This window comes from Eleutherodactylus coqui, chromosome 13, assembly GCF_035609145.1.
Source record: "Eleutherodactylus coqui strain aEleCoq1 chromosome 13, aEleCoq1.hap1, whole genome shotgun sequence".
In the NCBI taxonomy this organism is placed as follows: Eukaryota; Metazoa; Chordata; class Amphibia; order Anura; family Eleutherodactylidae; genus Eleutherodactylus; species Eleutherodactylus coqui.
Genome location: NC_089849.1, coordinates 28,340,541 through 28,355,031, shown reverse-complemented (window position 1 = coordinate 28,355,031; position 14,491 = coordinate 28,340,541). Strand labels below are relative to the sequence as shown.

General features: G+C 46.1%; 1 protein-coding gene across 1 annotated transcript in view; it reads right to left on the bottom strand.

Moving 5' to 3' along the window:
* Nucleotides 1-14,491, bottom strand: part of TANC2 (tetratricopeptide repeat, ankyrin repeat and coiled-coil containing 2) — a 469,518-nt gene that overhangs the window by 122,850 nt on the left and 332,177 nt on the right. The window contains exon 5 of the mRNA XM_066587526.1: nt 13,563-13,745. Within this exon, the coding sequence (XP_066443623.1) occupies nt 13,563-13,745 (183 nt within the window). The remainder of the gene's footprint in view (nt 1-13,562; nt 13,746-14,491) is intronic.

The window sequence follows — 14,491 nt, the reverse complement described above, 5'->3', positions numbered from 1 at the left end:
ACAACCGTCATCTTTGCTTGTTCGCTCGTTCAAATGACTTCGCGCTCCGTGTAAAAGGACCCTTAGGCTGCTCCCACACCTGCGCTGGGTTCAGTTCACAGTTTCTGGAGAAGAGAAAATGAAATAAAGTGGAAAAAACATACTTTTTTCCCTCGCATTGATTTCAGTGGAGTCTAAAAAAAAATAAAAAAAAAATAGAAAGGCTTCCGTTCGCTTCCATCCTGTCGGGTTTCAGGCTTCTTGGATGGATAAATAACACTGCAGACTGCGCCATTTCCCCATCCATAAAAAAAAAAACTAATACAACAGTTTTGCCTGTTGATAATGTTTTGGCGCACGTCTATTTATGATTTGTATTTTTGAGACATTTTCTATGGATAACGCTCTATTATGTTCATTATGACCAATTTTTCTTATGAGAGGTTTTGCGCCCAAGTTCTATTTTTTTTTTTTGCACTTTCACTCTATACTTTTAGTAGTGGCTGGACCTGGTACTACAACTCAGACCCATCACTTGGATGGGACGAAGGTGTAACAAGCTGTAATACCAGGCGGAGCCGATGCTAAGAGAACGGAGCAGTGTAAACGACGAAGCGGATGAGCGCCGGAATTTTCTACATGGTTTATTCCTGTGCAATCATTGAAATAAAAATACAAGCTCAACTCCGCATTGGGGGCAGTCGGGGGGCCGAACAGCCAGTCAACCAACTAGTATAGCTTGATGTAGACATAACTATGAACGAAGCTAAGGGCGAAACATGCGCGTCGGGGCGCAGGGATTTCCAGATCCTCGGTCACGTGGTAACACCAGGTTTATAGAAGCAGGATTTTCTCACTGTGTCTGCAAAAACAAGTATTTTTCACCATGTGCACTCCTGTATGAGGCCCATATGTCTGCTTTTACTGCCATATGTCTTGCGTTTTTCATATGCATAAACAGAAATCGGTCTCAAATAATGTCTCCATCTCTTAGCAACAGATCCCTAAAATACGGATAGCACATTGACGGCGTGTGTGCTCCTCGGGGGTTTATTCTTGTGCCTATTGACTTGAATGGGAAAGTTTCATCTGCAAATTGGACCAGAATAGCGCATGCTGCAATTTTTCATGTGAGCCGTGTGTTTATGTAAAAAAACCTGATGTGTAATTTTGCACTACTATGCGCCCGTGTGTGTTAGACCACATTCACACTTTGTCTTTTGAAGCGTTTTGTGGTGCATTTCTGAGCCACAGCAAAAAAAACTACATCAAAAAGATGCGTGCAATCTTTTTAAAAAATGCATGTGTTTTAGGAAATGTAGAGATACTATCTTTTCTCCTTAGGGAGAGCACCTAGACTGTGAGTAATGAGACTAAAAAGGCCATTCATGCTCCTCTGGGTAATATGCAAATAAGGGAGATAGAATAATACCTCTGCAGCGCCACCTATTGGTAGGCAGCATTCCTTCAAGCCAAAGTTAGACTCTTTATACAAGCCTAGTAACAATGACTGGGAATTAAAAGCAAAGCTAGACTCCATGTACAGACAGCTGTTTCAGGGTATTTGTCCTTCATCAGTGTACAGTAGCAGTCTGGTTTTGCTAGTGAGAGGCCGGGGACGGGGGTCAGAAACGCTATATTTTCTCCTTAGGGAGAGCACCTAGACTGTGAGTGAGGAGATTCAAAAGGCCGTTCATGCTCCTCTGGGTAACATGCAAATAAAGGAGATGGAATAATACCTCCACAGTGCCACCTTCCAGTAGGTGGCACTGTGGAGGTATTATTCCATCTTCCTTATTAGGAAGTTTAGAAAAAAAAAAAAAAAGCAAAAGGTGAATGCAGCCTTAGAGTTTAGTCCGTTGTAGAGCCAAACAGCATACGGCCAGATGATACGCCTGTGAATTACCCCCGAGAGCATTATAATGTGCCGCATCAATAAATAATTGCTCTTTGTAGTTTTCACGATGTCCCAATCCCAGGAAGTAGAACTTGCATCCAACGCTTCTAACTTGGCACTAAACAAATGGTCAATAACGAGTAGTAGTCGTCGGCCGCCATGTCCCAGGCTTATTTATGACAATTATTGAAAGGCCGAATGAGCGAGACAAAGCACATGGAGGAGCTCTGTCTGTGACCGTTGGAATTCAGTCTCCCATAGGGACTCCAGCTTAATTAAGAAATCCTAAGTAAGAAGAAGCTAAAGTCACTGTATACATCACGGTAATTACATCAAAAGAAATTTACAACCAGCTCTTTTTTAATTACCCTGCAGTTAGTGTAATTAGCGGCACCTAACGGAATGCGATTCTCTTGTAATCAATGATAAAATCTCAATGAAAACAATGGGGAATCGGCTGGGGGCGAGGTGGTGACTGGACGGGCCGACAGCGGTTCCCGAGGAGGTAAATCATACTGGGGTTCCCAACGAACAAGAAAGAAAGCTTTTATTTCAAGGGTTTGGGAGGTAGGTTTCAGCAAAGCTTTGACTACTGCCAAGTCATGAGATGAGCTGTGAGCCAGATGATTGGGGATGATCAATGAGATTGGCGCTCATTTAAATGGCTGCCATGCAGGCCGATTCAGACTGTATGGGGATGAACAATCGTTCATCATTGTTGGCAGCATATATTTCCTATTTACACGGGAGATGTGCTGCCAATAATGATGATTGTTGTGGCAGTTCTAAAGATTCAATCAGCCAACAAACGAGTTTGCCCTTGTAGTCGGCTGGCAAAATCGCCATTGCACACTTCCGGCTGACCATATAGGCGTATGCATAGAATGAGAGGGCCACATAGCGTGCGCCATGTAGTTCGTGGAATGCACTATGAGCTGACAGAAGTGGAAGGAAGGGGGAGGCAAGTATAAAACTTACATCCCCAATCTCAGCGGGTCTCTCAGGGTTTTAGAGTAGCTGACAGAGTCTCTTTAAATTACTTTCCCCAGGATAGACCATCGATAGTAGATCAATTGTAGATGGGCAATGGTACGCCACCTGGGACCTCCATCAATCGGCTGTTCGCCAGGTTGGTGTACTCATGCCTTGGTCTGTAAAACAGACAACTGCAGAGAGAATGGAGCCTGAATCGGCACAAGCCCAGCTAACAACCTACAGAAACCTGGGCGATGGACACCCACTAATAGATGGCCTATTTTCAGGATACGTTATCAGTAGTTTAAAGTGCGAGAACCCCTTTAAGTTACAATAGAAAATGACTTATCAGGAGAAGCCAAATAACGAGTTGAAATACACTTGTTTTAGGAATAAACATTTCAAAAACAGTCTTCATTAACCATAATAGGTTGGGCAAAAACATTGGTTTTTAGCGAGATATCACCCCAGATCTTGTCCTGGTATCCGTGCAATACGATGAAACCACGACAGAACCTGCCATATGACAGTCGCTGCATTCCCAATTCAGAGGCAGCGATTACCTACACTAATCAGCAAAAGAGCACCAATGGCCAGAGAGTTGGCTATGTACACTACCCTACCTAAAGTAAGTGGGTATCTGAGCAATAATCAAAAGTAGGATTAACCCTTTCCAATCCAATTTTGGATTCAGGGTTTTCTAAAAGGCTTTCTCTTTTTGCTGTTATACAACGGTGCCATCTGCTGGCTAAAGCCAGTGTGTATCAGAGAGGCTCCGACAGCGGAGTGGCTGGCAATAGACGGAAAGAATACCCTGTCGGATGTCTTCTGACATTGTAGCTGTACAAGCTTCAATCAGAATGTAGGAAGATGTCAGACAGTGGATTGGAAAGGGTTAATTTCCATGTGTTACTACTTAGTGGGGCTCTTTTAGCCATAATGACATCAGATACTGCCTGTGGCATACCTTCTACTAATGTCTGATACACTTCAGCTGGTATTTCTGTCCATTCATCTTACAAACATCTAGCAATTATTTCAAAGATGACTAGTAATTATAAGGAAATTATATAGTACCAGTGTTTCTAGTGGTGCAATGCAACACACAGCTCTGCTACCATGCGCGTCACACACACAGCTCTGCTACCATGCGCGTCACACACACAGCTCTGCTACCATGCGCGTCACACACACAGCTCTGCTACCATGCGCGTCACACACACAGCTCTGCTACCATGCGCGTCACACACACAGCTCTGCTACCATGCGCGTCACACACACAGCTCTGCTACCATGCGCGTCACACACACAGCTCTGCTACCATGCGCGTCACACACACAGCTCTGCTACCATGCGCGTCACACACACAGCTCTGCTCCCTTGCATGTCACATATAGCTCTGCTACCATGCACGTCACATACAGCTTTGCTACATACATTCTTCATACAACAGGGATCAAAAGCAGCACAGCAGAGTCCTGCACACACTGAGCGACCACTGGTCATGTGACCCGGGACTCCTCCCACACGGGTGACTGATCACGACTGTGACATCATGACAAGTCCTGTAAGCACATGGCTACTGTAGGTGTTCATTAGTATTCCATCCCCAACAAACCCCCTGCGGCCTCAGTTGCTGTGGAAAACTAACGAACACCTAGCCAGACAGCAGCAGTGTGCTCACAGGACCAGTGATCATGTCACCGTCATGTGATCAGGGGCAGAGCATGCAACTCACTAGGGATGAAGGACCTTTGATAACGTCATCGTCATGTGATCAGGGGCGGAGCATGCAACTCACTCACAGACGGATGAACTGGTTGTCGTCAGCATTTTGATGTATTGGCTCGTCTACAGTGGTGCAAGGAGCATAGTCATTGGACAGTTGAGCAATGGTAGAATGTTATATAGAGTGATGAATCACATTACTCCATCTTCACATTAGATAGCCATACCTGGGTGTGAAGGATCCTGGGAAACACCTTTTGTCTGAGTGTGTTGTGACAACATTAAAGTATGCCAGAGGTTCCTTTATGGTCTGGGAATGTGTTACATGGCATGGTCTCGGTCTTTTGGTTGTAGTGACAAGAACCATGAACATGGAGCTGTACCCTGACACTCTAGACAATAATATTCTGACTACAATGTGACAATACTCTGGGAATGGTCGGCCATACTTTCAACAAGACAACATACATTGTAACACATCCGGTGCTGTTTTACGTTGGTTTGAGGATATGGATGTTCCACAATTGGACCCGTATGCATAGAGTCCAACCTGAACCCTACTGAGCATCTTTGGGACAAACTGGAATGTCAGGTCAGGAAATATGAACAGCGTCCATTTTCTTTGAGAGAACTTGCCAGATGTTTGCAGGATGAGTGGAGGGAAATACCAGCTGAAGTCTATCAAATGTTAGAAAGTATGCCAGAGAATATCGGATGTCATTAGGGAAGAAGGAGCCCCACTAAGTATTAATTTATGGAAATATATACTACTTTTGATTCTTGATCAGGTGTCCCATTACTTTTGGTAGGATAGTGTAGATGAAAAGTAAGCATTGGAATGCGGGTCAGCCAGATCTTCCACGAGCGTTCCTAGAAGTCTCTTTACTCATGAAGGTGCCTCCAATGCAGTATACTCACACCTGTATGTAGACATATATACTGTATATACACTCTCTTTACCAATGTATCGCCTTAGTAAGTTTATCACACCTGGGTAAAGTAACAGATAAGGACTGATGAGAATGTGGAGGGCTGCAGTTCAGCAACACCTGAGTTGAAACCCCTGATGTAACGCAACGTCTAAGAGGACTATGACTCTGCATTCACGGATGTCGCAGCGACCCCACCTCTTGCTTATAAAACGCTCTCCTCCCTCCGCCCACTCCTGTACTATTTTTGCTTCTCTCTCCCCCTCCTTTCTCCCCAAACTGTTCTCTCTGAGTTCCTGTGTGAAGATCCACTAAAGCCAGGGACATTAATTTGGAGATAAAACAGAATCATCATTAACCAGATAGGAAAGGAGGATTAAGATGCGGGCGCAGACTGTACAGATGACTTACAGGGGATGCATCATCCTTTTTTGTTACCAATTAAAACTAGAAACTGTTAAATATTCTTTCATTTTCTGACTGTAGATTTTTTTATTCTATTGTCTGTACATGGCAGCCAATGTGCCCGAGCTGCTGTTAACAGCATGTATAGTTACGCTTTACAGCACCCTCATAGGCCATAGAAACCTGAAGTGGTTCATTGACTTCTATGGAAGAGTGTGATGAGCATGCTCTATGACCTGTACAGGGAGGGGGAGGAGGTAAGCTGTGACCATCAACTATTCTAAATGTTTTATTCTAAAATGTTGCAGCTTTTCAGAAGAAACATAATTTGAAGTTTAACTTAGAGCTGAACTCCGAGTCAGGGGGGCGGACTGTGCTGGCCTCTCCCTAACCACTGCATAAAGATTGACAGCTCTGCCCCTATACACCAAAGGGGATATAATGACAGCCCGCCACTGTGACTTGGAACTCAGCTCGGAGTCAAAATTCAAAGTGCATTTGCGTTTCACAATAAGGCCCCCAGGGATCAGCTGTTTCCCCAAGCAGGTGTCTTTGTTTACAGAGCTGTTTTGCTGCACAAAGCAGATGGCACCATACATTGCACAGTGGCCCAGGTTGGTACTGCAGTCTGAGTCCAATTGAAGCTTGCAATACTAATCCAGACCACTGCGCAATGTACATTGCAGTAAAATAGCTCAGTACACAAAGGCAACAGCTCGGGAAAACAGTTGATTGGTAAGGGGTCTCAAGTGGAAGCCCTTGCCAATCGTCGGCTGTTGATGTCCTATCCTGAAGATAGGTCATCAATATTTAGAAATAGGACAACTCCTTTAAAAAATAACGTTTTTTATTCTATTCCCCACAACTCCACCCCTGGTTCCCTAGAGGGCCACACTAGCACCATATACCCCATGATGCTGGTTTTGTTTCCCAATGGATATTGGTGAACCTTGATGGAGCAAGTTGACTGACATCCATCAGTCCTGTAATGTTAACAGCGCTAGTCTTGCTACAGACCTCTCTGCAGGTCAAGAAATGTGTGTCATATTTTATGCTTGATAACGAAAGATGATTAGATAACGACACGCAGATAGATGCCGTCACCACATATTCTGGCTACAAAGTGTCCGCAAGGGATTCCTGGACTTTGTGGCGCTGCATCTGCATTTCAAACCTGGAAAGGGACATGATAAAATGAGTGTTCTGGGGACTTGTCCATTTGTGCTTTCACTATTCTTGCCATCAGAAATACTGGAAAAGTTGACTGAAACCCCTGTAGACCCCATTAACACAAGCATGAAGACGGACAAAGTCCTTTGTGATGGGCTGACTGTAACGAGGTGTGCAGCCAATCAGCAAGCATCTTTATGCTGGCCAAAAAGTCACAATCAGCCAAAAAAGAATATTTGCTCCGTCAGTAGATCGTTGGTCCTTTCATTTGGCCCCATTATTGGGAGTCTTTTCACTTGGCCCCATTATTGGGCAAATGAGCGTTAGATTATTGGGCCCTGTTAAAGGATCATTATATGTTGCTGTCTGATTACATTTTGGTAGGGCTGCCTGTAGTAAAATAACAAACAGGGTTGTACTTACCTCTCCGCTAATGTGATCCTGCACTGCGTTGGTTGTGACAGCTGACGTCACCATAATAAGTCAGGTGACTTCTGCAGCCAATCGGAGGATGGGGTGTCATCGCTCATTCTCCTGGCATTGCACTCCTGAGCTCCATGCGGCCAGGAGTTTGGGAATGTGACGCTGCACAGCCTCTGATTGGCTGCAGCAGTCACCTGACTTACAGTGAGGTCAACTGTCACAGCAAAAGCCAAGACCACAGCAGGACTGAAGCGTTGGGTCCTGGCGGTGGCAGAGGGGTAAGATCAGTTTGTTATTTCACTACAGGCACCCCTATTGGAGTAATGCTGTCCTGTAACCGGATAACCCTTTCCCTGTTACCAAAGGGGTAGCTATTCGTCCCAACTCATGGGTAGAGAGAAGACGACACTTCTAACAGTAGCTTATCTCCCATTAGAAAAAAAGAATTGGGTGCACCGAAAAACAATATGCCTCACTCCTTTCCCCCACCCTCTGACATCTGCCATTGGGAAATAGGCAAGACACCACCATACACATTTGAAGGACGGCCAGTCCTGCCGAAATTAAGTTGTTCAGCCAACTCCATCTAAAACGCACGACCATCCTAATAAAAAAATCCTGTTTTCTGAACATATAGTAGACATGAACAGGGCCACTTTTTTTTTTAAAGCTGCGGTACAAAAACTACTTTGAACTTACAACGACACTGACTTGCAGTAACACTGCCTTCTAATAGGTGGCGCTGTGGAGGCATTGTTCCATCTTTCCATTTGCATAAATTTCCCAGAACAGCATGTAAGTCTCCTAACACCTTCTAGGTGCTCTCCCTAAGGAGAAACTGTACCCCTCCCAACCAACATATGATGACGAAACATAATTGCTAGTTTTTTTTAATTAGAGGGGACAAAAGTAAAACTCCTACAAGTAACATCAAGGCAAATGTTACATCAGCAGGAAATTCTACCCCAAAATGTGGCTGGAAAGGCCTGGGGGAGCCCTACGTGCCCCGTCTGTAGACACGTATGGAGATACTACAGCACATCTCAGTCAGGCTCTCCCATCAGCATAAACGTCAAGATAAATAAATTCTAACACGACGTCTATTTATTCCCAATCGCCTGTTCTAGAACAAAACCTAACACCCAACCCAAACCGCCCGGCCAGCCTGGTTCAAGCCGCGCTCTTTGTACGTCTCAGGACTGATTTGTATGTCTCCGACGTACAGCCTGGAGGGTACAAAACCAAACGAGATGGTGTTGTGCAGAACAGACACAGAAGCGATCCTTCCCCATAATGCTGATCATCGGAGACACGTCTGCCTCGTGTATGATCTCCGCTACGGAAGTATGGAAAGGGTTGCTGCGTGCGATGCCTCTGTATGTCTGGGACCAAAGCGGCAAGAACATCCCCCCCGATGCACGTCACTGGGACCGGCAGCGAGCTGCGGAGCGAGGAATCAGCACGTCACTGCTCCTGACTCTGACGCTCTGTTACACGGCAGGTTTTACTAATTCCTCGCACATCGCCACAAACCTGCGCCGGGTATGAAGCTTGCAGAGGCCATGCACAGAATATTTAATAATCCACGCAGGAGCGGCGGGTTAAGCTTGGTTTAAAAGGGCAATGCATTCATCTTGACTTGTCATAAGGGCTGTGCTGATAACAATGTATCGGAGCTTTAAAGGCTAGTCAAACTTTACCCACCTAGTGCTGGCACAGACCAACACAGAGACCACCTCTCCCTACAGAGGCGGCATGCTAGAGTAAAACCCTCCGCACGGGAGGTATTTAAGGAGTTTACATGGGCAGTCTAGAGCTGGTTGGCACGGGACGTCTGCCAGGCACAACAATTATCACTCATGTGCTTTACACGGAAGCAATACTTGTTCTATGAATGGAGGCAGAGCACGCCGCTGATCTCTTCCAGCCGCTCGCCTCCATTCACTGTAAACAGGCCGTTGTTCATACATGAGCGGCTATCTGTTTACACGGATAGTCGCTTGATAATCAGTTCAGTTAAAAACCAAACAACTCCGATAAGTGAGCGATTTTTGCACAGTGCCCCATTGGTAGCCGTGTGTACACGGGACGACTATTGCCCAAATTCGCTGTTTCCAGCGATTATTAGTCCAGTAATTGCCCCATGTAAAGTTGGCTTAAGGCCTCATGTCCATGGCACGCACGGATTCCGCATGGGTAGGCACGCACGGAATCCGTCCATGCCAGCGACCCCGCGTACCTGTCAGTGTCTTCTGTACCTCGGATGTGTGTGGACGTGCCGGCTGTCGAGTCGACGCACATGCGCAGTATAGACTTCTTTTTCCTCGGAATCCGTGGCCCGTCTGCATTGGCTGTGGGTCGGATGGCTTCATTGACTTCCTCCCCCAGACGGCCGGGTGATTTTCACTTATAGATGCAACCTTTTTCCTCAAAATTGGCGTACCATTTACGAACTGTGCGCCCGCTGGGTGAAGCTTCACCACACTAACAACAGACTGGAGGACGTGAAAATCAAGGACACAAAACGCTTTCCTGTCTTTGTTGGCAGCCATATCCCCCCTAGCAACAACTACGGCAGAATAAAATGTTTTGGGCCTCATTTAACAAAACTGTCTAAAAGACAGACTGTCCTTGTTGCCCATAGCAACCAATCACAGCGCTGCTTTCATTTGACCTCAGCAGGTGTGAGAAACGAAAGCTGCGCTACGATTGGTTGCTACGGGGAACGAGGACATCTTACTGTCAAATTTTGCTAAACGCAATTGTTTCTTGATATCAAATTTCTGTATCGGAGTGTCATTAAACAGGAGTTACGAGGGTTTTAAATCATTTGTGATCGCCCGCTACTTAGGCATCCGGAACATATTAAAAATTTAACGCTGCATGAAAAAAAACTGTAAAAAAAACCCAAACATGGCCCTTACATAACACGGTGCCGTGCTTCACGAGATGCAGGTTGCAGAGTCCATATTGATCCCTAAAGCAAAATGTATGGCGTAGCGGTCGCGGTGGGAGAGAACGCGGGGCTCGCTGTGTGAGTCAGACCTGCAGAGCCTCATTAGACAATCAAACCAGTTAACTCAATAAGCAAGTCTTTAAGCCTCTTAAGGCGGCAGCGCCGAGGATCGGACGGCAGCTTCACGCACATCAACAATCCTCGGGGCTAAAGACATTTTCGGATTGTGAAGAATTTACATATTTGTATTAATACAGCAAAAAGATTTTAAAAAATAAGTGTCGAACAGCAGTATCTAGCCAGCGACCGTGCGCCGACCTACCGTGGTGCCAGGGACATGGGGGACAGTTAAAGAGGACCCGTCATGTCTGCGGACGGGCTGCGTACCTTCACAGACGTGTCCTCGCTGAACTCACCGCCTATTCTAGTTTGCATTTAATCCCCACCGCTACCGTGCCGCTGTTTAGCCACAGTGTTCAAACATCGCCGATTTGCTGCGGACTTCGTCACGGATTTTGGTGCAGATCTGCAGCAGATTTTACCCCTTCAATTTGAATCCAATTGAAAGGGTGAGATCTGCTGAAAATCTGCATCCAAATCCGTGACGAAGTCCGCAGCAAATCGGCGACTCGTGAATATAACTTTACTATAAGGCTAGGTTCACAGGGGGCGGAATTGCCGCAGAATTCCCGTGCAGACTTTCTGCATGGAAATTCCGCCTATAATCTTAAGCCCTAGCAGCCAAGACGGGCTGAAACTGACATGCTACACATAAATTCAACGCAGCGGCATGTCAATTTTATCACCATTTTTGCTGCCGACTCTCTCCTCCCAATAGGTCAAGATGGCCGAAGCCAAACAAGCTGCTTTCAATACCCGCAGGACTTCAGCTGCGGAAATCTTGCAGAATTTCCGTGCGGTCCCACTGCGGACATTCTGCAAGATTTCTGTGAGATTTCCGCCCCATGTGAACCCAGCCCAAGAGTGAATTTACTATGGATTTTTCTGCTGTAGAATACCTGCGGCGAATGCTCTACGTGAAAATGCCCCTAACCGCCTAAATCGGCATCTATAAAACTTCAGCAGAAGAGCGCTGATATTGCTGATTGGCGCTCATCTCCCAGAGCAAACTGCTCCATGTAAAAGGTCACTTTTGGAGCGGACATTACTCTACTGTCAAGTGGGTGGTCTCTACCTCCTAACGTGGTGGAGGCTGCCCACTTGACAGTGAACTAGTGTCAGACTCTGAATGTATCTACAGGACTGACTGCGATCTCCGTCAGTCCCGTAAAGATGAACGTAGCAGTCATTTGCGACCGCTGTTTCATTTCAATGGAAGGACGCAGAACGCTGATTATTGTCATCAGCAGAGGTCCCACCAATCAGACACTTATTCCCTATTGACATAAGTGTAAACCTTGGCACAATCCCTATAACCCTTTCCAATTCACTGTCTGACGTCTTCCTATATTCTGATCGAAGCGTGTACAGCTCCAATGTCAGAAGACGTCCCACAGGGTATTCTTACCGTCTATTGCCAGCCACTCCGCTGTCAGGGCCTCTCTAGCGCACACACACTGGCTTTAGCCAGCAGATGGCACTGTTGTATAACAGCAAAAAGAGAATGTCGTTTAGGAAACCCCGAATCCAAAATTGGATTGGAAAAGGTTAAGGGGTTTACCGAGATTAAGAAAAAAGGATCCATGGTCCATTTCTGTTAACTCCAAAGGGGCTAACACGATGCTAGACGCAGCTCTTGAGCTAGAGAAGTGCGGTTTTATCAGAAAAAATATATAAAGAACCTTCCTGTTCCTAATTGTAACAAGCAGATTTCCGCTGCAGAGAGCTTGCGATTGATCACGGAAATGAGTTGCGGACGATCGTGGATGCAACCATTTTTTCGAGCGCAAGTACAGAGTAAAAAAAAATAAAATTATGCCTACAAATCCCCATGCCATCCACAATTACATTGCAGATGCGTTGCAATTCGAACACTTCCATAGAGCCTGTCCGCGTGGAAACCGTACCCATCCGCAATGTAATTGCGAGGCACTGCGATTCATACGCTTCCATAGACATCAATGGAGCCCATGAAATCCATGCTAAAATGGAACATGCTGAGATATTTTTTTTACACTCGCGGAAAACCGCAATTCAAATCCACGTGTGTGCGTGGAGCTGCGGACGTTCATTCGTTCCTATGGGTGACTGTAACAGCGGATTCATCTGTGCTGGTGCCGATGGTGGATTCCGCAATTAATAGCCACCGGCGTGCAGGCGGTCTCATGTAGAATTATAATAGTTATAAGGATTGCGATCATATCATTTGCTACTAGTATTCAGTCCGGTATCAGAGGACAGCCATGCAGTTACTCGGGGAACTAGTAAGCGTGCTATGCTGTCGTGTTTCCATGACAGGGTTAATCCTGCCATCTCGCGGGATGTTATATAATGATGACCTGTATGAGGTGCTCGTCCATTATTCATGCACACAGAGTCAGCGAGGCTTCATATGAATCACAATGGCCTCTCACGCTGCTCTGCGGCTCCCCAGAATTCAGTGCAGCAATATAAGTGCATATTACATGTATACAAAGAAGTGAAGATATATAAAAAAAACAGAGATGAGACATCTGAACGCTTGTTACCAGTATCTTATGTTACTGGTTAATGAATCACTTTCAAAAACCAGACAAACACAATTAATACAGTCTGAGAAGTGCGATGCAGACGTCAGCAGCCACAAGTACGAACCACGTAAACGATTTAATAGGCCTGAAGGCGAAATAGAGACGGAAAACAAGAAAAACTCAAGACAATTCCTTAAGACCTTCATGACTGACATCTAATGCTGTGCAATCCGAGCCCATATATCTCCAAACCCGTCCCGGTGTCCATGCCACAATCATCAATCATTGGCAATTACTTTTTCTTTTTTTCACTAGTATTCTCCTTAAGGGGGCGCTCACACGCCGCTGATCTGCAGCATCCTTTCAACTGAGTTTAAATTGAAGGGTGAAAAACTGCTGCAGTTCTGCACCAAAATGTGCAACGTGTGAACGAACTCTTAGGGGTATTTGTTATGAGGAATTGTGCTTACCAGTTAGTTTCTTGACAGGCTGCAGCCGCACACTGATGGCTTGGTGGGTAAGTAGGGGCGAGGAGGGTAATGAGCGGGACATGCCCTCCATCATACGTATATGTTGCATGCCCTCTGTCACAGGGAGGGGGGTGATGGAGTAATCCGGCTCAAACACGCAGTCGTTTTCTGAAGAGGAGCCACCTGTTGGATACAAAAAGTGATTAATGAAGGACATTACAAATACTCCGTAACACGTATAATATTGTACTGTGTATTGTAAGGAGACGGGCCCGAGCTGCCGGATCCGAAATTCAAAGCCAGCGAAAGGCGATCTAAAAAGCAGCCCAATGTTTATGTCGCTAACACTCAAATTATACAGGATGTCTTTTTAGCATATAAAGTATTGATCGCCACAGGGCCCCGCAGCTACGGCGACCGCCACAGGGCCCCGCAGCTACGGCGACCGCCACAGGGCCCCGCAGCTGCGGCGACCGCCACAGGGCCCCGCAGCTGCGGCGACCGCCACAGGGCCCCGCAGCTGCGGCGACCGCCACCAACCCCAGCAATTTTCACCTCCTTGTCACCTGCTGCCCCCTGCTGGCTGTACTTGTATATGTAATATCATGAAGCCTCTCTGTGTGTTGTCTCATCCACTCATCCCAGCGAAGAGAGTCCAATATGGAGAGCCCTAAAGCAGTGTTCCCCAACTCCAGTCCTCAGGGACCGCCAACAGGTCATGTTTTCAGGATTTCCTCAGTGTTGCACAGGTGATGTAATTATTGTCAGTGCCTCAGACATTACCACAGGTGTTCTTACCATAGGATATACTGAAAACATGACCTGTTGGTGGTCCCTGAGGACTGGAGTTGGGGACCCCTGCCCTAAAGGAGACCACCTTTTAAAAAGCAAGTCGTCAATCAGCGATTGCTACAAGAGCGGGGACTACA